The 23,172-nt window shown below is 36.2% G+C and overlaps 1 protein-coding gene across 2 annotated transcripts; it reads left to right on the forward strand.

Moving 5' to 3' along the window:
* Window positions 1-12,027: 12,027 nt before the first annotated feature.
* LOC145062081 (glutathione S-transferase T1-like) lies at window positions 12,028-17,694 on the forward strand. 2 transcript variants are annotated; one of them, XM_079009702.1, is made up of 6 exons: window positions 12,028-12,173; window positions 13,995-14,055; window positions 14,292-14,345; window positions 14,470-14,549; window positions 16,934-17,139; window positions 17,245-17,694. In XM_079009702.1, the coding sequence occupies exons 1-6, from the start codon at window positions 12,125-12,127 to the stop codon at window positions 17,275-17,277; spliced, it is 483 nt and encodes a 160-aa protein (XP_078865828.1). In that variant the 5' UTR covers window positions 12,028-12,124; the 3' UTR covers window positions 17,278-17,694. The 2 variants fall into 2 exon arrangements, 1 of the variants encoding a protein (XP_078865828.1); XR_013687417.1 differs by having other exon boundaries at window positions 13,995-14,345; window positions 14,470-14,545.
* The last annotated feature ends 5,478 nt before the right edge of the window (window positions 17,695-23,172 follow it).

The raw sequence follows: 23,172 nt of genomic DNA on the forward strand, positions 1-23,172 counted from the left end.
GAAACGCACATCTCGATCTGGCACAATCGAGATCTGTACGCCAAGCCGCGACACCACCTCCCTCACATACACCTCTGCCAGCCTCTCAGTAGAAGAGCTCTCACTGATAGCAAGAAAATGAGCGCTCTTTGTCAATCGGTCGACGATCACCAAAATTGCATCGATGCCTCTCGCAGTCCTCGGCAATTTGGTGATGAAGTCCATGGAAATTTGTTCCCACTTCCAATAGGGAACCTCCAGTGGCTGCAACTTGCCATGTGGACACTGGTGCTCGGCCTTAACCCTACGACAGGTCCAACACCTCTCTACAAACCACGCCACATCCCTCTTCATACAGGGCCACCAATAGTCTCTTTTCAGATCCAAATACATCTTAGTGGCCCCAGGATGGATCAAAAACCTCGACTTGTGTGCCTCTTCCATCAAAATGGCACGTGCCCCACCCTTTAATGGCACCCAAACCCGGCCCTGGAAGGTCATAAGCCCCCGACTATCAGCAATGAACTCAGATATCTGCCTGATCACCCGCTCTCGCTTGTGGTTTTTGGGTCTTATGGCCTCTACCTGGGCCTCCCGAATGGTGTCCAACACCGGGGTCATCACTGTCAACCTCAAACAAACATCTCGTAATGGGGCACTCTCTGCCCTACGACTCAAGGCATCGGCTACTACGTTAGCCTTGCACGGGTGATACAGGATCTCACACTCATAATCCTTTACCACATCCAACCATCTCCTCTGGCGCATGTTCAGTTTGGGCTAATCCATCAGGTACGTCAAGCTCTTATGGTCCGTATATATGGTACATCGAACCACATACAGATAGTGACGCTAGATCTTTAGGGCAAACACCACGGTCTCCAACTCCAGATCGTGGGTAGGATACCTCATCTCATGAGGCTTCAACTGCCTCGATGCATATGCTATCACATGCCCTTTTTGCATCAGCACCGTAGCCCATCCCGATATCGACGCGTCACAATATACCACAAAGTCCTCCATTCCCTCCGGAAGGGCTAATACTGGGGCTTCACACAATCTCTAACGAAGTGTCTCAAATGAGGCCTGCTGCTCTGGGCCCCAACTGAATGCTACGCCCTTCTGGGTCAACCTGGTGAGAGGAACCGCAATTTTGGAGAAATCCTTGATAAATCTCCGATAATAGCCAGCGAACCCCAAAAAGCTCCTAATCTATGAGGGGGGTCTCGGCACCTCCCAACTCATCACCGCCTTAATCTTGGCCGGATCGACCAATATCCCGCTCTGGTTGACGAGATGTCCAAGAAACTGAACCTCTCGTAACTAGAAATCGTACTTGGAGAATTTGGCGTAAATCCTCTCCGATCTCAGAACCCCGAGGATCTCCCTCAAATGATCCTCATGCTGCTCTCTTGACCTCGAATACATCAATATATCATTAATGAACATGATTAATGAACGATCCAACATTGGCCTGCACACCCGGTTCATGAGATCCATGAATGCCGCCGGCGTGTTGGTGAGCCCGAAAGGTATCACCACGAACTCGTAATGCCCATAACGAGTCCTGAATGTTGTCTTCTGGATATCCTTGTCATTCACCCTCATCTGATGATATCCAGACCACAAATCAATCTTGGAGAACCAAGACGCTCCCTGCAACTGATCAAACAAATCGTCGATCCTCGGTAAGGGGTAACGGTTCTTAACCGTCAGCTTGTTCAACTCCTGGTAATCAATGCACATCCGCTGTGAACCATCTTTTTTCTTGATAAAAAGGATCGGCGCTCCCCATGGTGAGCTACTCGGCCGTATAAACCCCTTCCCCAGCAGCTCCTGAAGCTATGAAGATAACTCCTGCATATCTGGAGGTGTAAGGCGATAGGGCGCCTTGGCGATAGGCGCTGCCCCCAGAATCAAATCGATACGGATCTCCACCTGCCTCTCGGGAGGCACACCCGACAACTCCTCGGGGAAAACATCCGGGAATTCATGCACTATCGGGACCTCCTCGACCGACCTCGGTCTCCCCTCATCTGCTCTCTTATCTACCACATAAGCCATAAATCCACTACAGCCCTGCTGTACACTCTGACTCACTCTCGCGGCTGAACAAAATGATGACCCAGAACGGGTACCCTCGCCATCAACCGTAAGAACTCCCCCACTAGGGTCTCGTATGGTCACCAACTATCGCTCGCAATTGATAACCGCTCCAAATCTACTCAAACAGTCCATGCCCACAATGACACAGACATCACCCATATCTATCGGGACCAAATCGATCGGAAACTCCACGCCGAAGATCTCGAGTACACATCCTCGGATCACATCCATGGCATACACTGCTCTCTCGTTAGCTATGGAAACTCACAAAGGTCGAATCAATGCCTCTCGACGGATACTGATGTGCTGACTAAAGGCTAATGACAAAAAAGATCGACTCGCTCCCGAGTCAAATTAACACCAAAGCAGGCACAGAACACACAAGAAATGTAACTACGCATATCATAATTTAAGCATAACACCACAACTCAAAATAAAGAGATGGAAGAATACATACCAGCCACAACATCGGGTGCAGCGCGGACCTCCTCCGCTGTCAACTGGAAGGCTCTCCCACGAGCCTTCGGCGCCTTATCCTTCATCGGCCGAATCTCTGTAGCTCAAACGACAGTAGGGGTAGATCCATGTGATGCTCCCTGTGCTGACCTCCGCAACTGCGGACACTCGGCCTTCCGGTGTCCGGTCTGGTTGCAGTGAAAACAGACTGCACATCCCTTGCGGTAATCCTTGGCGATGTGCCCCTCCTTGCCACACTTGTGGCAAGACCCTGTTCTACACACTCCCTTGTGACCCTTACCGCACTTGCCACAAGTTCGGCCCTTCTGGTTCCCTGATCTCGAATCGGCGGGCTTGGCCCGCTTGGCTGCCGGCTGAGACTGAGCCGATCGCCGATCCCTCCCTTGGGACTGTGCCTCCTCTCTAACCTGCGTCTCTAGCTCTATCTCCTTCTTCCGAGCATTTTCCTGAAGCTCGGCAAATGTTCGGTATGACGAGTTCGCCACTAACTCCCGTATGTCCCTCCTCTGAATACTCAAATACCGACTCATACGTGCCTGCTCGGTAGATACATGCTCAGGGCAGAACATCTCCCTTTCATGGAACATCCTGGTGATCATAGTAACAGACTCAGTACCCTGCTTGAGGGTCAGAAACTCCTGGGCCAAACGCTCCCTCTCTACCGGGGGAACGTACTTATCACGAAACATAGCGGTGAACCTCTCCCAGGTCACCGTGGCAAGCTCAGCAGACGAAAAGTGCACCGTCACAAAATTCCAACAGTCCTTCGCTCCCAAGCGAAGCTGGTTCAGCGTGAACCAGACTCTCAAATGCTCTGGACATGAACACGTATAGAAACATCCCTCAATATCAGAAACCCATCTCATCGCATCAATCGGATCCTGTGTCTCATCAAACTCTGGTGGCTTCGTGTTGCTAAACTCCCGGAACAGCAACGAATCGCCACCCTGAGGTCTGGAAGCAACAACAGTTGCAGTAGCTACAGCAGCTACAGCCTCAGTAACCGTTGCGTATCTCTCATCGAAAGTCTCAATTAGTGTGGTCTTAATAGACCCGAACATCTCTGGAATCTCTACACGGATAGTCGCAACCACCTCCTCATGGATTATCTGGCGGAGCTCCTCATCACTCACCCCGCTGGTCTCTGTTCTGTGGCATGTCCCAACCATGATGTCTCTGAAATACAACATAAAAATATCAGAGATTTGCTCGAGCATACTCGCACTCGATAACTCAACCCTACTCGTTCCCTGGTACCCCAAGGATTCCTACTTGGACTGTGCACTGCTCCGGTGTCTTCAGTAGTACGGGCCCAATGCTACCGTCCACACCGCATCAGTATTCATCCCAAGTCCTCCTCCCAGGATCCCAAGTCCCAAATACTCTACTCTCTCTATACATAGTCTACCATCTAGTAGATCTCTCATAAGCTCCTCGCTGTTATCTATTCACTCTCAAGCATCTCCTAGCAGCAAAATCCCTAGGCTAAGGCATCACAATTCAGGCCACTCCAGCCCTAATAAGAATACCTAGCCTACTCTAGCATGCATATCATATCATAACATATTGCATAAATCATAATGTAAGGGTATTTTAGGAAATCACCGTTCGGGCACTGGCTGATCGTACACACTGCTCTGCTCTGCTCTTTCAAAAATCTTTTTCTCTTGAGAAAATTTTGTAAATTTTATTTTGAAAATCTCTCAAATCCTCAGTTTTAGTTCAGATACGCCCGAAGGTGCACCAGAATCCCTCAAACCAAGGCTTTGATACAACCTTGTAACACCCAAATTTTCAAATAATTTTTCACATTGATAAAAACACATTTTCATTCATAATTGTTATAGAAACATCATTGTATCACACAGCCAATTCATTACATCACATCCCAAGATCAAAATATGTAAAAGCCCCCTCGAGTGTGTACTGATCAAGCTGGCACCTTCCTGCGATCCTCATTGGTACCCGAAACACATAACACAACACTATAAGCATAAATGCTTAGTGAGTTCCCCAAAATACCACACGCAACACATTTTTGCCACTCGAGGCTATAACTCTGTTGACCCTCTAGTCGATGTGTCTCTATGGGACCTTCCGGTCCCATAACTCTAGTGGGCCCTCTGGCCTTAACTCTGTGGACCTTACGGTCCAAACTTTGTAAACTCTATAACATGCATAGCATAAAACACATAGAAATCTCATCATGCAAAACATACTAATACTCTATCATATAACTCTGATTACCACTCTAGGTAATGTATAGTGAGAAGACTCAGCTCGGGTAACTCGATAAATCTCGAACTCTGTAAAATCCGATCTAGCCTCCGCCTAATCATATAAAATAAGCACTCTAAATCAACACATTCCTCAAGGCTAGACTATTCCCCCTCTTAGTACTCTCAGAAGCGTAAAAGACCATTTTACCCCTTTCATGGCCCTAAGACCCTAAAATTGGCCAAACCCTAAAAGTCAACAAAAGTCAACCCTCCGGGTTATGCTGCGCGTACCAAACATCTACGTTGGGCGTACCCGGCGTCCTCACAGAAACAGGGTGCGCGACCCCTTACACTGCACGTACTGGGATTACGCCATGTGTAACTCCCAGTTTCAGTCCTTCAACTCTTGAGGTCTTAAACAGTTAAGACCCACGTCCAACTTCTAGATCTGACCATTTCTAAGCCTCCTAATCCATAAAGTCGATGGCTTTAAGCCTTTGCATGGCTGAACAAGTCACTAACACCCATGGTATACCATTTCTAACCCTAAAAAGCTCAAAACTCAAGCATGTCCTCATATCAATGACCAAGATGGAAACTTTCTGGATCCAAACCACAAATACCACTAAAAAGGGACAGATCTCGGACCATGGAGCACCTTACACTCATAAAGTCTCCACCTTTGGGACTTTTAACCCTAGAAATGGCCCATGCAACAACAAACCAAAATGAAGAGGAAAGTTTTGAACTTTATACCTCTAAATGTAGCTCCTTCCTCTGTAGATCTCTGATCCAAACTTGCACTTCAAGCTCTAGCCTCCACAAGCTCCTCTCCTTCTTCTTCACTAACACACCAATGCACTTTTAGCTCCAAAATCACACACACTCACTAAGGACGATAGAAGGATCTCTCTTTGGGTTCCACTCACTGATATGGAGGCTGAGAAATGAGCCTTAGCATCCATTATATAGTGCACAAGCTGACAACTAGGGTTTGCATATGGACACATTACGTCCAGCGTAACCCTAGGTACGCCCAGCGTACCCAGGTGAATCCACGTCCAAATTAAGCGCATGAGTACGCGCATCATACACCCCAGTACGCCCAGCGTACTCATTTGCTACAAGAATTCTTTCAAGGGACCACTTTTGACCACTTGACAAAATAGAAGGACTTAATAGCTTTACCTGGATTTTGGGATGTTACACCTTTGAGTGTTGTGAGTCCTTTGTGAGTGTGTTTTTGTGTGTTTAAACCTCTTGGAAGGAAGAAAGGCTTGGTGCAAGGTGGTGGTTCAAGAAGGAGCTCTTAGATCTTGATTCTCTGCACCATTTCCAACATATTTATTGCATAAAGTTCTAACCTTGCTTAATATGAGATCAGATCTCTTTTTGGGTTAGTTTATATGATTTTAGTCATGTTTAGGTGGTTGATGGGATTATAGGACGTCCCAAGTGCTATTCTTTCAGATCTTTGATCCCTTTGAGCTCTTTTGGCATAAAGGTGCCAACTTTATGGTCTTAAGGGCTCCATGCATTCATTTAGTCCATCTTATGGCTTCTTTTGGGCATTTGAGCTTCTTCTAAGCATGCTTGAAGGTAAAGTTGGAAACTTTATGTGGTCTTTCAGCTTTTAGGGCCAGATCTATTGTTTGGGGTTTTGCATTTGGCGATTTAGTGCTTAATAATTAAGTCCTTACCCTTTTAACCCTAGGGTTTGGGTTTTGAACCTATTTTGGTGGTTCTTAGAGGTAAAGTTGAAAACTTACCCTTCTTGTATGTATATGTGGCTATTTGATATATGCTATTGTATGTTGGGCATGTCCCGTTACTGAGCTCAGCTCAATGCCGGAAGGGGTTCGATGTCGGGCGGGGCCCACTATATGTTTTATGTATGATTGTTATGTGGTATTTTGGGGGAACTCACTAAGCTTTGTGCTTAAAGTTTTCAGTCCATGTTTCAGGTACTTCCGGTTCCAAGGGGAAGAGCTCGGGATGACTTCATCGCACACACCATTGAGATTATGTTATGATGTTTTACTCTGATTTGTGACAAATTAATACATTGGTTTATTTCAAATTTTTGAATGTTATGGGAAAATACTATTTTATCTATTTTTAAATTGAAAACCATATTTTTGGATGTTTCACAAGTAGAGAGCTAATTTAGGACAAAATACAGATCTTAAATATAGAAGTTAATAGTTGTATAAGGCTGTAATATTTCCAATACAAAACACCATAGTCGGTCGTACTTTTGGGGGAGTTGGTATTGATTCAAGACTATCATGAATCCTTTGTAGACTGTCCACAACGATTGGATATTACATAGGGGGATGGGGATTTTAAGTATTGGTAAAACCCGTGCTTAAAGATTACTTTATGGATTTTATCACGAGTAGTTCTAAAATGATAATATCTTTTATTCTTAAAATTGAGATATATAAGTCATAGTTTACAAATTTGTTGTACATTTCATCAAAGCATCCATAACTAGAAGTCGTAAAGTGTATTTCCATGTATGATACGACGAGTAAAATGTACGATTATATAGTCAAAGTTTATTTTTTTCTTTTCGCCTACTTAGGGAAAGTGATATCTTTGGGCTACTTGATAATTTGATGTTGACATTGTAGTTTTGGGCCCAACCGAGACTAAATTAATGTGTTCAGTTAGTAGTCTAGTCTGATGACATCATAAATCAGGAAATAAGAAACAAAATTTTAGACCGTGAGATTGATTCTAATTCTTGTCTCGTATCCATACGACATCATGAGAATGGAGGAATAGCATATCACTTATCTTAGGTATAACGTTTGACTTGATCAAAGTTTGATACTGACTTGGAATGCACTCTTTACTAGTTATTTAGAGAGTTATACATGGAATTGTAGTTGACGACTTATGAAAGTGAAAGACTATTAGATTAGGGTGTGTAAGGTCTTAATTGAATTGCTATATTAAGTGAATTATAGTAAAGCCCTTTTTGGGTTGCCCTCATAACCAGGAAATAAATTGGACTGATATTTAGAGATAGAAGTGATGTATTAATATATTATGAGATTAATATATTAAGTAGAAATGGAAATTGTTAATTAAGAATTAATTAGAATTAATTTAATTAATTGCGATGGATTAATTACAATTAATTATTGAGTTTAAGGGTTAGAATGCAATTGTCCAATAGTTGAACAATGAATCATTCTAGAACCTCCTTGTAGGGGACGGTTTTGGAACCCTTTTGGGAGGGTTCTGGATGCTCCCTTGGTTGATAAGGAAATTGATGAGTAATAGGAATATTTTATTACTATCTTGAATTAAATCAGGGTTTCCTACAACTATAAATAGGGATCTTCATAAGACTAAAATAACCCTGCAAGTTCAAGTGTGATCAATTAGCGGTTTCCACACTATTGGGGCTACCATTCCAAGAAGGGTCCTAAAAGTACATTGTTATTTTTTGAAATTAGTAATTACTTATGTTTTATTTAACCCTTTGATTTTTTATTTTAGCTAGGTTATTTAGAAGTTTCAAAATATTTTGCTATTATGAGAAAACCATATAATTTGTAGGTTCCAGGTGCCTATAATTAGTAATGTGAAATTCCGCAAGTACATAGAAGTAATAGGGAAAACCCATCACGAAGGAAGATCATTCAAATCAAAAGTTTGTGGCACTTGTGGTCTTTTGTGTAGGCTCATTAGGTTGTGGTACTTATGAACTTTGTGGTTTTTGAGTAGGTTCATTAGGTTGTGGTTCTTGTGGAACTTGTTTACATTCATTAGACTTATTTCTTTTGGATGTTCCTCCACAATTGACATCTGATTGTATTTTTAAAAATTTGCTGATAGAATTCTACAATAAAAATATTTCAACTCTAAACTTGATTTTAAGTTTCAACAAAAAATACTCACTAACTATTAACCGTAAGCCCCTAATTAAACAAACCTAATTTTTAATTTCTAATTTTTGAAAACACTGTCAAATGATGGAAATTTGAAATTACCTAAAAATAAGTAATAGGATTGAGTTAATTAGGTTACTTATTTGCTTCATTGTGCAAAGTAGGGGAAAGTTTAAAGCCCGTCGGACGAAGAGCGGATGTTGTTGACGCAATAGAAGGATTTATAACAACGAGTGACCGTCCGGGGGTGGGGGGGGTGTTGATCGATGTCTTATGTTTTTCATAATCTCTGCTCCTTCTATTGTGTTGTTTTGGTTTTTGTTTTTGTTTTTGTTTTTTTTTTTGTTTTTTTTAATAATATGGTTATATCTGATTGCATTAAAAAATTTGGGTTGTTAGTTTTGGGCTTAAACATTTCGGGTTACTTTAAAAGACTTGGGTATTAAATCTGGACTTTAAACATTTTGAATTTTATAATATAGATTTTTTTCGGACGTAGCACCGCAATATAAACAAAATTACGAATACATATATATTTCTAGACGAAGGATAACACACAGGTATCCCGGATATCATAGTAAATCCGTCAATGTAGGAGATTTATTTATAAAAAATGTTTGAACCGATTCTTTTAGAACCTAGTCCCCAAGTTACTAAGCCGAACAAAGTTTAGATTCCATGACTGATTATGATCATTGAAGTACGAAGAATAATGTCAACCGAAGACGAAGCTTAAATGATGAGTTTGATACCTTTCGGCCTAAGAGTTAAACAATAATTCTTAAAAGAACATAGTTTGTTTTATATAAGTTTTAAATATTTCATATCTTTTTCCATGTTCCAACATTCTTGGCTCATGGTTAATTTCAGGTCATGGTGACGATGAGTTAATTTACATTCAATCTTTAAATACGGAACCGTTTTTTTTTTTAACAATAAAGCTTTAAAGAACCAAACGGGAAATAACGCAATCAAAAGTAGTGTAAGAAAATGTTAAAATGTGGACAAAAACATCAAACTTTCATTAATGGAACTTCCATCAACCCCATCAATATCACCACCACCAAAAGCATGACCATCATAAGTAGCTCCACCTTCAACAGGTTTAAAATATCCAGTTGAACTTCTTTGTTGTTCTTGGCCTCCTCTGAAAGCTTCAAAACCTCCATTGCAAATGTTTTATTGTTGTTAGGCTCCTCCAAATCCATATGGAACTTCCACATAGTTTCCTTGTAGTAAGTGTTTGGCAGGGGTGGATCAAGCCATAAAAAAAAGCCGCATTTTTTTTGGAGTCCTGCACAACAATCATTTGTTAATAATGTTTCAACAATACCACAAAAAATTACTTAATATTACCTGATAGTTTGGACACCCCCTGAATTTCCTCCATGTATTATCCACAGTTTTGGAGATCGAGAATGTCGCAGGTTCATCACAATCGCATCTCAAATCTTCAGACCAACGATTCCTTAAAGCCCACTCTTTGTAACCTTGTGTGTGCATGTTGGAGGAGCTTACCGTCTTTTTGATTTGAAGTTCGAGAGAAGAATCGACCCAAAACTACCTGCAACGTTCGACTAAGGAGTAAATCTGCTGAAACCAGTGAAACCGGCTCTTTGCCCTCAAACAATAACTCAAAGAAAATACAGTGGTCACATTAAATGAAAAATTAAATTCATGGCTTTTCCAATTTAGTGGCAAAAACATGGGCCTTTTGTGATATTAACCCTAAATAATAGGATTGAGTTAATTGTATTACTTACTAGCTTCATTGTGCAAAGTAGGGGAAAACTCAAAGCTCGTCGGACGGTGAGCGGACGCCAGACACTAGTGGTTGCGGCCGACGACAGAAGGATCGACGACAACAACCACAACAACGATAGGGCTATACCTCATTTCATTAAAAATTTATAATCTATGATCCTTTTTTTATTTTTTTTAACAATAAGGCTATATCTCATTTCATTAAAAATTTTGGGCTATTAGTTTTGGGCTTAAACATTTGGGCTTACTTTAAAATACTTGGGTGTTAAATTTAGACTTCAAAAAATTTTGAATTTACAATTTAGGAGTAACCTATATTTTTTGTTCAGCAGTAGCACCGCAGTATAACAAAATTAGAACACTATAGATGAAATGTGAAGGATAGCACACAGGTATCCCCGAGCATCATAGTAAATCCGTCAATGTAGTAGATTTATTTATAATAAATGTTTGAACCGATTTTTTTAATAGCTGAGAATGTGGGCCTATGATTCCACCAACATAATTTAGCCCATTGATAAAAGATATGGCCACCAAGTTAGTAAGCCCAACAAAGTTTAGATTTCGCGATTGATTATGATCATTGGAGTCCGAAGAATAATGTCTACTGAAGACGAAGCTTAAATAATGAGTTTGATACATTTCGGCCTTAAGAGTTAAAAAGTTATTCTTAAAAGAACAAAGATTGTTTTATATAAGTTTTAAATATTTCATATTTTTTTCCCCAAGTTCCAACATTCTTGGCTCGTGGTTAATTTCAGGTCATGGTGACTATGACTTAATTTACAATCATACTTTAAATACGGCAAATTTTTTTTTCCTTTTTAACAATAAAGTTTTACAGCACCAAACCGGAAATTACGCAATCAAATTTAGTGTAAAAAAAGTGTTAAAATGTGAACAAAAAACATTCATTAATGCGCTTCCGATATTTACCGTAAAATATTGATAAGGCTGAACAGTGTCATGCTTTTGACACCGGCAATATGCTAATCTGGACCATTTACCGGCTATAAACACCGCACCAGACTCACAATTTCACCGCCAGTATAATAGTGACAGTAGCTTTCCACCACCTTCTCTCTCTTCTTTTACGACTCAAATTGGTCCTTTCTTTTGCTGTGTTAAACACATACACCATATCCTAGAGGGTGTTTGGGAGTGCTTTTTATATTTAAAAGTGTTTTTTTTTAGAAAAGTGTTTATTGGCTTATGGCTTTTTTCTAAAAACAGTTTTAAAAATGTGTTTGGATTGGTTTTTAAGATGATAAAAGCTAAAAATTCAATAAGCCCTAAAAAGTCACGATTCTCTTGCTTTTTAAAAACTGCTTATTCTTCTTTACCAAAAAACACTTTTCACTTACCCAAATACATTTTCAGCTTATTTGCTTATTGGATAAGCAAATAAGCTAATAAGCCTTTTTCCCTAGTCATTTTAAAAAATTATAAAAATGGCAAACATAGGTAGGTGGCACATGTTATCGGTGGTATGACACGTTGAGCCTAAGTAAAAAACATAAAAGAGGCTTCAATAACTGTTTAACAAATCTGTGTTTATAAAATCCTTGTCATATCGTCCATCTTTGATAGTAAGAAGTAAACGATTTCATATCAGCTTCATCCATCGCTCGGTTCAGGAGAAAAAGAGAAATAGACACATGACACTAAAGGTATATGCCGATCGATTCTCCCAACCATGTCGTGCGATTCTCATCTTCTGCAAGTGAGTAACTTCACTTCCTTTTTGTTTTTATTAAAGCAACTTTTGCATACTTTCCTTAATTTCCATAGTGATTGAAATTAACAAGTGAAATCTAACTGGTCTATCGTTTTGCATTCTACTATAAGTAATATAGTAAACCAAACCCACCAATCAGGAACTAATTAGCTGAATAGTAAACACCAATCCCATAAACTTATATATATTAAGTCAAATTTATATCAAACCCAAATTAATAAATCACGCCTCACTTCTTATCAATCTCCGATTTTGAGTTAGGGATTGACAAACAAAGGTTTTTATTGTTTCCGTTTTTATCTCTCTATTTTAATTTAGAAATTGGTGCTCATTAATTTAAAATAAAGTTATAACTTTGTATTAACCGTCAAATACAAAGCTGTTTAATCCAATATACAGTTTTATAAAATTGTTAAAAGTAAATAAATACTTAAGTTAGCTATCGTAAATTTTAAAAGAAATTTTTTTTGCTGGGTTGTGCTCGTTGATATTTCTTCTAAAAGAATAAAATATATTTATACTAATTTTAAAAATTAAAAGCATATATTTTGTATTGAAAATCAGACAGAGTGACTAATATAAGAATATGTACCTTTTTTGTTTATGAATTTTAATTTCTTATTTATCTGAATATAATTTATATATCTCTCGAAACCTAAAGTGAGGCTCTAATAATCATCACCAACGTTTTTATGATTTATTAATCTGGATATTAGCTAATAATTAAATTTTTAAATATTGCTATTATAGATAATAGTTATTAACGGATTGTTAACAAGACTAATAATATTCATAATGATGTTTTAAATTAATTGTTTCGTTATATATTTTTGGTAGGGCCTTAGTTCTAGTGTTTGTATTTTGCCCCTAAATCTAAAAGTATAATCTGACTAAGGATCTGTAATTTATAAGGGTAAACTAAAAATTATTTTTCCTGTTATTCGTGATTAAGTATAGGTAGTTAAGCATTAGCAATTAGCAATCAATAGCGTTGTGTTTTTGTGTCTCATTTTCCATAAGATCTTCCGTTTGATTCTGGTTAGTTGCTATTACTTTCTTATGTTAGTGGTGTCCATATAGATGAGAAGCTTAATATTATTTATATGGTTTACTTATAATGAGCATTTATCATTGGCATTGATTGAGAAGCTTAGAACATCCACAATGAGAAGTTTAATGAAAGAGTTGAATGAAGTGTCATGCCTACTTGTCATTCAATGGATACAACTTCACCATTGTGAAATGCCACCTTGACATTCAATAGATTTGAAGTTCAATGGTCATTGAACTTTTCAATAGGAAAAAGGAAAATCTTTAAAACTTTAAATAAATATTTTTTTAATATGTTCCATTGAACTTGTAGAGTTTAATACATTGTGAGATTAAAATGAATAGAATTGTATGGAATAGTAAATGATGATGTGGCAATCTATTGAAGTCTATAAAATTCAATGCATTGTGGATGCCCTTATATCTAAAGTCCAATTTAGGAAACATGTGGCTCTAGGGTGGATTGACTTTTTTTTCTTAGTCATTTGTAAGTAAATTAGTTGTACTTTATGCGTATCTAATTCTTGTGGTCTTTCTCTCTTCTTGATGTACTTATAAAGGATAAATGGGATAGATTTTGAAGAAATCACAATAGAAGTCCTGAAACTTCAGCAATTCACTCCGGAATATAAATGTTTGTTTGGAAATCATCACACATAGTCACACATCAATCTAAATTCTAATTCAATGTGGCTGCTTTCAATTAAAAAATTTATTACTTTCAAAAATATAACATGGGTTTTATGTCTTATGCAGAAATAAACCCAATGTCGGAAGTTCCAGCAATCGTTGATGGAGGATTCAAGTTGTTTGAGAGGTGGTTTCGTTTTTTATTTGAACTCCTTTATCATGAACAATCTTATGTGCATTCATTTCTATTTTTTATATAATATGAACAATTATGGTTGAGGTTGGCGCAAATGTACAAATTCAGATAAATTAAAAGACATCCCTACAAATTCATGAAACTTGTGTATTGCTACAAGTGTTTTTCTGAATCTATAAAAAAATACGTAAATATTCATGATCAAATATTTGAGATTTGCTTTGCAGTCATGCTATTCTTATCTACCTAGCTTGTACAAATCCAGGAGTAGCAGATCACTGGTGAGTTTGTTGTTATTAATTTCCTCTTTAGGAAACTGCACTTCATGTTCGAATATGATAATAATATCTATTATCACTAATTCATTGGCTAATATCTTGTATCATTGCTCCATTGTTTACGTAGGTATCCTGCTGATATATTCAAAAGAACAAAGATCCACTCTCTCTTAGACTGGCATCATTCCCATCTCCGTCGTGGTGTAAGTAATTCAAACAATATTAACAGGTTTTTGGATGTGGATTTTGAAAATGATTATCTGGTTATTTTTATACCCGTATATAGTTTCTATAACGCTTTTTTAAACATTAAAATTTTGTCAAATACTAACGTTGCGTTTATTTACGGAAAAACAGTTTTCATTTTCCGTTTTTCGTTTTTTTCTTTTTAGTTTTTTGTTTTCCGTTTTCAGTTTTCAATGAAAATTTTGGAAAATATGTTTAGTTAAACTTATTCATTTTTCATTTTCAGTTTTAGAAAGCGTGTTTAAATATGTATTTTTCTATCCGTTTTTGTTTTTAGAAAACAATAGCGGTGATAGAGTGTGTGTTTATATATTAAAAAAAATTTGAAATTAGAAAATTTTTGAAAACAATAATTATCGGTTTTCCAAAAATTTCAAACTTCTTTGTAATTTTAGACAACGGAAAATTTTCATTTTCCGGAAAACTATATACCCGTATATAGTTTCTATAACGCTTTTTTAAACATTAAAATTTTGTCAAATACTAACGTTGCGTTTATTTACGGAAAAACAGTTTTCATTTTCCGTTTTTCGTTTTTTCTTTTTAGTTTTTGTTTTCCGTTTTCAGTTTTCAATGGAAATTTTGGAAAATATGTTTAGTTAAACTTATTCATTTTTCATTTTCAGTTTTAGAAAACGTGTTTAAATATGTATTTTTCTATCCGTTTTTGTTTTTAGAAAACAATAGCGGTGGTAGAGTGTGTGTTTATATATTAAAAAAAATTGAAATTAGAAATTTTTTGAAAACAATGATTATCGGTTTTCCAAAAATTTCAAACTTCTTTGTAATTTTAGACAACGGAAAATTTTCATTTTCCGGAAAACTATATACCCGTATATAGTTTCTATAACGCTTTTTTAAACATTAAAATTTTGTCAAATACTAACGTTGCGTTTATTTACGGAAAAACAGTTTTCATTTTCCGTTTTTCGTTTTTTCTTTTTAGTTTTTGTTTTCCGTTTTCAGTTTTCAATGAAAATTTTGGAAAATATGTTTAGTTAAACTTATTCATTTTTCATTTTCAGTTTTAGAAAACGTGTTTAAATATATATTTTTCTATCTGTTTTTGTTTTTAGAAAACAATAGCGGTGGTAGAGTGTGTGTTTATATATTAAAAAAAATTTGAAATTAGAAAATTTTTGAAAACAATGATTATCGGTTTTCCAAAAATTTCAAATTTCTTTGTAATTTTAGACAACGGAAAATTTTCATTTTCCGGAAAACTATATACCCGTATATAGTTTCTATAACGCTTTCTTAAACATTAAAATTTTGTCAAATACTAATGTTGCGTTTATTTACGAAAAAACAATTTTCATTTTCCGTTTTTCGTTTTTTCTTTTTAGTTTTTGTTTTCCGTTTTCAGTTTTCAATGAAAATTTTGGAAAATATGTTTAGTTAAACTTATTCATTTTTCATTTTCAGTTTTAGAAAACGTGTTTAAATATGTATTTTTCTATCCGTTTTTGTTTTTAGAAAACAATAGCGGTGGTAGAGTGTGTGTTTATATATTAAAAAAAAAAATTGAAATAAGAAAATTTTTGAAAACAATGATTATCGGTTTTCCAAAAATTTCAAATTTCTTTGTAATTTTAGACAACGAAAAATTTTTCATTTTCCGGAAAACTATATACCCGTATATAGTTTCTATAACGCTTTCTTAAACATTAAAATTTTGTCAAATACTAATGTTGCGTTTATTTACGGAAAAACAGTTTTCATTTTCCGTTTTTCGTTTTTTCTTTTTAGTTTTTGTTTTCCGTTTTCAGTTTTCAATGAAAATTTTGTAAAATATGTTTAGTTAAACTTATTCATTTTTCATTTTCAGTTTTAGAAAACGTGTTTAAATATGTATTTTTCTATCCGTTTTTGTTTTTAGAAAACAATAGCGGTGGTAGAGTGTGTGTTTATATATTAAAAAAAATTTGAAATTACAAAATTTTGAAAACAATGATTATCGGTTTTCCAAAAATTTCAAACTTATTTGTAATTTTAGACAACGGAAAATTTTCATTTTCCGTGAAAATATTTGAAAGATAGAAGAACTAAACGCGTTTTCAAAATTCTCATTTGGAAAATTTTTCCGGAAAACGGTCCATTTTCCTGAACTAAACGTAGCGTAAACATCTTAAAACATTAATCATGACTTCAAGCACTTGAAATTATTCAAAAAGTATCCCATGCATGCCCTATGTTCTACTATAATTTACTTTATGATTTAATCAATCAATATCACATGATATTTTTGAAACACACATCCAAACAGCCTAGTATATTGAGTTTAAACCAAAATTGATTTTTCTTAGTTGTATTAGTGTCATTTTAGAACGACTTTATTCTTGTAGCTGGACTTGTATACAACACGATACTAGCTCCTTTATATGGATTACCTTCGAATCCTAGAGCAGCTGATGAAGCTAAGAAGATACTTCCGAAATCTTTGTCTATATTAGAGGACTTTTGGCTACAAGGATCCGGCCAGTTTCTGCTTGGAAATTCTGAACCATCAATAGCGGATCTCAGCTTAGTATGTGAAATCATGCAACTAGAGGTAATTAAACACATTAAATTGATAACCTATTATGGCCAAAAATCTACCATATGTTTCTTGTTTTTGGCTCACTCCAAATCAAAACAAAACTTTTCTTGTTTTCAGTTTCTAAGTGAGAAGGACTACCTTAGAATATGAAGTCCTTACAAGAAAGTTTTGCAGTGGATTAAAGATACAAAGAATGCTACTGCACCTTATTTTGATGAAATCCATATGACTCTGTTTAATGCTCAAAAAGGAATCCGAGAGCATATGCTCACACAATCAGTTAGTAGCCCTGAGGGTGGAAGGAAAAGTGAAGTGTATTCAGAGATGTGAGAGAGGAAGAATAAATTTCCAAAACTCTTTGGTTGGATATGACCTCCTTTCTTGTCCTTAAAGAAGATGATCTTCTTTCATAAAGTCGTTTCATGCATGTATACCTAAATAAATAATGGTGTGTGAAAGGTTATATTGTAAGGGTTGGAAGAAATGTCCACTTTTTGTACTCTAGAAATAAACGTTTGTAGAGGTTCCATAATAATGGTTTGAAATTTCATTCCTAGTTGAACTTGATTTCATGACTTCAACCACATACATAGTGAACTTATGAATTTTCCGGTAAAGGATAAAACTATAAACCCAAAAAAATGTTATGTTGCTAAGTATATATTATGGTTACATATAATTAGTATATGATAAAAAAAATTAGGATACACATGATTAGTATGATGGAACATTTAAATTTGATAGTCATAAATAGCTACACAGAAAAATATTATAGTATTATCAAGGTGTAAAACATTAAGTTACAAACAAATAAAGTAACGTTATTGAGATATGTGTACACAAATAAAATAAATTACTATAAACTCAAAATGGTTAATAAAGCAATGATTTGAAAAAGTATCATCCTAAATTAAAATTAATAATTTAAATGTTTTTATCTATTTTAATTCTACATAAAACTATATACAAGTGATGTGTGTGAAAAATGGTTGTTTGATAAATAAACCAACATTTCACAATGATTGTAATGAACTCTTGTTTATGGTGATAGCAAAACAAACGGAAAATGAAAATTCTAATCATGTGATCTTGAATAGAATTATTTTATGTGCAGGAGATAAAGACATTCTAGCAATAAAAGCCTAGTAGCAAAAATATTACTTCTAGAGTTCTAGATATAATTACTGCATCAATAACACAATTACCATACGCAATTACCTGAATTTAGATATCCCTTTTCTTCTCCTAGATACAACGATAGTAAACAACTTTTTATTTCACGATCAGTTTCATTTTTTGGTGCAAGTATAGCATTTCCTCGAAAAAAGTTTAAGTATTGTAGTTTTGAAGAATAGAAAGATATACCAACTTAGTTAATGAACATACACATGATTGAATAACGAGAAAATCCTCTAGAATATCTATAATTGCATCATCATGATCATTGCAACACCAACTTTGCTTTCTTCTATATCCAAAAATCAAATTTCAAATAACCATGTATTTTCAATATCATAAGGATCACTCCCTACAGACAACCTTATGTTTTTGGTTAAGTTGGGGAATTTATATTTATCCTAGATGTAATAACTCATGTTAAAATAAAAATATATAATATATATAATCAGATTATATTAATATAAAAAAATGATTAGTCCAAAATTAATGGGTTAATTAGATGTAAGTTATGAGGTATTATGTCTAGAAACCATCATCCATAATCCAGCCATAAATTCGAGACACTGAGGGGATAGTAACCGATGAAACCTTAGGCAATATATAAAGCTTGAAATTTTTGGTGGAAACCCCACTGGAATTGCGAAGAAAGGTGAAGGAACGAATGAGAAATTGGAGTTAGAAGTTCTAGAGATTTTCGGAGTTTTTTAGCAAATTAAGGTATGATTCTTTGATTTTAGCTTGTTATAGTTGCTAGAGTAGGGTTATATGGTCGTGCAACATGTTTTGGTTCCACTTAAAGTCTCGATATGGCTGATAATACTATAATTTGATAAGGATTTTAATGGAGCATAATTTTATTTATCCTAATTTGATTTTGATTTTGATAATTAATTATTGAGATATGACTAATAAGAAATAGAGATAATCAATGATTATTTTATATCTTTTTTGGTAATTATTTTTTAAGAGAAGTCAAAGTCGTTATACTCATGAAAATGGCAAAAAAGGAAAAAAGTAATTTCGGGCAAGGAAGACGGCTTACCGGGTCTTCTTTTGTTGGGCGGATTAAAATCTAACCCATGGTCAACTCCCATTATCAGCCCTATATATATTCTTTCAAAATGAAAAATAAAGATTCAATCCTTCTATTTTCATAATATTTTTTATTTTGAAATGAGACTATATAGGAATATGCAAGTATGTTTCATTTGAATTGAAACTGATGTTGCTGATTAAGTCCCTCTACTTCTGCGACTTGTTTTTTGGTGTCACCACAAGAATTTAACTTTAAGATATTTAAATTTCTAAACAGTTTGTTTGATAAATTTAAACACTCAATTGTCTTTTTTTTTTTTTTCATATATTTATATTAAGGTTTTATAAAGTGATAATTTGAGAGAGATGGTTTTCTTAGTTCGATAATGATGCAGTATAATATTTGGGTCAAAATTAATATCAATCTCATGAATAATAAAATTGGATAGTTATTGGTTGGTCGAACAAGATAATTAGACAGTGGAACTAAACGAGCACATGAGATGTTTTTCTAGGATTGCGACTTTTGAAAATCATATTGGTTAAATATAGGGTGCAGGTAGCATGGCAAGTTTGGTTAAGACTTAACGCCAACAAGGTGAGGTTCATGTGAATTTTGTAATTGCTTGCATGAAAAGTTCATTTTAATTATTTTTCCAATTACATGTTATCGTTGCTATTGCTATGAATATTTATGTGGATTTTATGAAATATTTCATCTAAAATGGTGAAAAGGGTGGGTGACATATACATAGGGAACAGGTGTATTAATTACACGGTATTGTTATTAGTCGTCGTACAGGGTGTCAGTACGCGGTGGAGAGCCTACGCTCTGATTTATTAGCCGTAAGCATATTTGTTGTGCCTGGCGGAGGGACTTGTTCCCTGAAAAATAACAGTAGTTCCCTAATATGTCACCAAAGGTGGAAAGTGATGAAAACAATTAAAGTTGATAAGTTGTTGTATTTTTTATTTTATTTTATTCATGTCAATATGCATGAAAACCACAAACTCACTAGGCCCTAGGCTTACCCATTAGAATCTATAATGCACACAATCGAGGAAATAACCTAGCAAGTGGCAGCGGGAATGGAAATGATAAAGCTTAGACTTGAAGAAGGCGACAAGTTTTGAGGAGGACGTAACGCACCAAGTGTTAAGATAATAATTGTTATTTAAATTTGGGGCGTTACAAGTTCGTATCAAAGCGATGTTTAAGCAGATTTGTCGTTGTTTAAACGCCTAAGCCTAAACGGGTGGAGCGGTACATCAACTAATCTGGACTGCGTCTCATTTGTAGGTACTATGGATCGTGGAGAGGCTAACGTCGATAGTGGGGTTGCAGGTGAGGGTACGAGTGGGTTACTTCCTCACGAGAAGTTGGAGGCCGAATTAGAGCTCTCTGATTTGGAAAACAGTATGGAACCAACTACTCCACTCAACCTCTCTGAGCGAGATGAAGAAGATAAAGATGAGAACTCTGAAGAGGAACCCGAAGAAGATCATGAGGAGGAAACCGACAAAGGCCCTGATCAGGAACTCGAAGAAGACCCCGAGGAGGAACCCGAGGGAAACCACGTTGAGTACCATGTGGAACAAAGATACAGAACGTTCCATATGCCCTATGTGGAGTATATAAGCCAACTAGTCCTGGTTTTTATTGGGAGCACCTATATAAGGAAGAAATGACCCAGGCACAGCTCGAGATTCACAGTCTAAAAAAAGAAAGATTGAAGAGATAGATGGGCATTGGTCAAGGCTCGTACAGGAGAACCAAATATGTGTTGAGGCTACTCAGGAAAGTAAGCGCAAGATATGAAGGTTAGAAAAGGAAGTAATGGAGCTAAGGAAACCCACTATCACCAAGCTGTGGGAAGGATTCGTGGCTTGGGCAAAGAGAGCCAAGGCCGCGACATATGGATTTGTAGATAGGGTGGTTGGAAGAGACCCAACTTAAGTCGAGGTGCTAGTAATCCGAGTGGTCCAGAGATCGAAAAGCCAAGAAGATAAGGAAGTACTTGAAGGAGGGAAAGCGAATCTTGAAATATGATGACATTGTGTTTAAAAAGTAGCAAGAGGGAGTTTTGATAAGTTTTTTTTCCTCTTGGTTGTTGGCTTAAGTTGTTTGATGTGAACAAGACATATGTCTCTTTTTGAAATTTTGATGATTTGGAATAAAATTTATGTTTGTAATACTTATTGTGATATAAACATAAATATTTAGTTAATATATCTTCACAAAGATCTGGGAGGTTCACTTGGGTCACTTCGGAGGAAGAACGCATCCCAATTGGGGCTTATGTCAGAGCACAAGGAAATTTATGTTACGAAAATTTTAAAAGGGAGATTGAGAATTTGATCCCTTTTTGTCATCAAAATGGATTATGGAGATTGAGGGAACATTTGATACTAACAAGTGTACGGATAAGGACAAGGTAATTTATGTTACGAAAATTTTAAAAGGGGAGGCAGTACATTGGTGGGGCATGGTGAAGGAAGTTATGGGATGTGAGGCGGCCAAGAAGATGTCATGGGATAAGTTTCTAATAATCTTTAAGGAAAGTTTTTGTCTGCGGACAGTGGTTAAACAGTTAGAGGAAGCATTCTTGAGGTTGGAATAAGGGAATATAACTGTGAGGGAGTACACCACTAAGTTCACGGAGAAAGCTAGGTTTGCCGAATTTTAAGTATCTACAAAAGAAAGAAGGGTGGAACGCTATATTTGGGGATTGAGAACAAGTATCCTTGAATTTGTTCATATTCAGAAACAAGGTACTTTCCAGTCTGTTGTAGATGTTGCAGAAGCTCGCGAACGTGAAAAGAATAGTCAAGGTGAAGACAGGGCTTTGGGGAAAAGAAAACGGGATGGTACGAATAATGATTCCAAGAAAAGCAAGACTTCAGGTCAAGAACATAAGGTTTATCAAGGTTTCGAAGTAAAGAAATGTCCAAAATGCAACCGTTATGTCGCACCCCGAAACCGATGGCGGAAACGTTTTGGGGCGGAGGACGTCATGTATAGCATCATAACCAATGAATAACAGCAATCATAGCAACACAACCATTACAAGGAATACTTAAGTAAAAACGTTTACATCTGTTTTGAAACTTAGTTTGCATTACTTAAGTAAAAACGTTTATATACTACTTCATGTGACTAGCTAAAGCTAATCATGAAGTATAAGTATTTAAATGTAAAACCGTAGCATATATGATTCGATTTTGAAAACCCTGGCTCGGCCAGTATGCATAGTGTGTTTAGTTCTATTTGGTATAAATATAACTACTGAAGAAAACCAGGTTGGTAAACTATCGGTGATTTATACATAATGTGAGTCGTATAACCATGCTTGATATGACTACTGACCATTCCAACGTTCTTCAGGCGTTGATGTTAAATGACATTTGTACATCTCAGGCGTGCCCGCCTAACTGTAGCTAACAGTCCAGGTGTGGGATTGTCACTCGCGAATAGATCTATTCACAAATCTCACGCTCTCCCTCCAGGAGACTCTGGTTATACAGTGGTAGGATTTATCCCTGTACACCTAAGGGTACACTAGTGAAGTAGCGCCTCACAGTATCGTACAATCTAGTTTACATGTAGTGTAGTAGCGTTCTATCGTAGCGAAAATTCGTATGTATAACGTATATAGTGATAATTACAGTTATGAAAAGCATGATGAAGCAGTGATATAAACTGTAAACGTTTTCTGTTCCCATGCATATGTTTAATAGTGAAAGTTTCTATGCTTGATAAGTTTTAGAGAAATCCCAAACTATACCGATTATAGTTTGCATGTATAACGTAGCGAATAGCGTGTCTGAAAA

Source organism: Lactuca serriola, chromosome 7, assembly GCF_051521515.1.
Source record: "Lactuca serriola cultivar US96UC23 chromosome 7, Lser_US96UC23_V15, whole genome shotgun sequence".
Classification (NCBI taxonomy): Eukaryota; Viridiplantae; Streptophyta; class Magnoliopsida; order Asterales; family Asteraceae; genus Lactuca; species Lactuca serriola.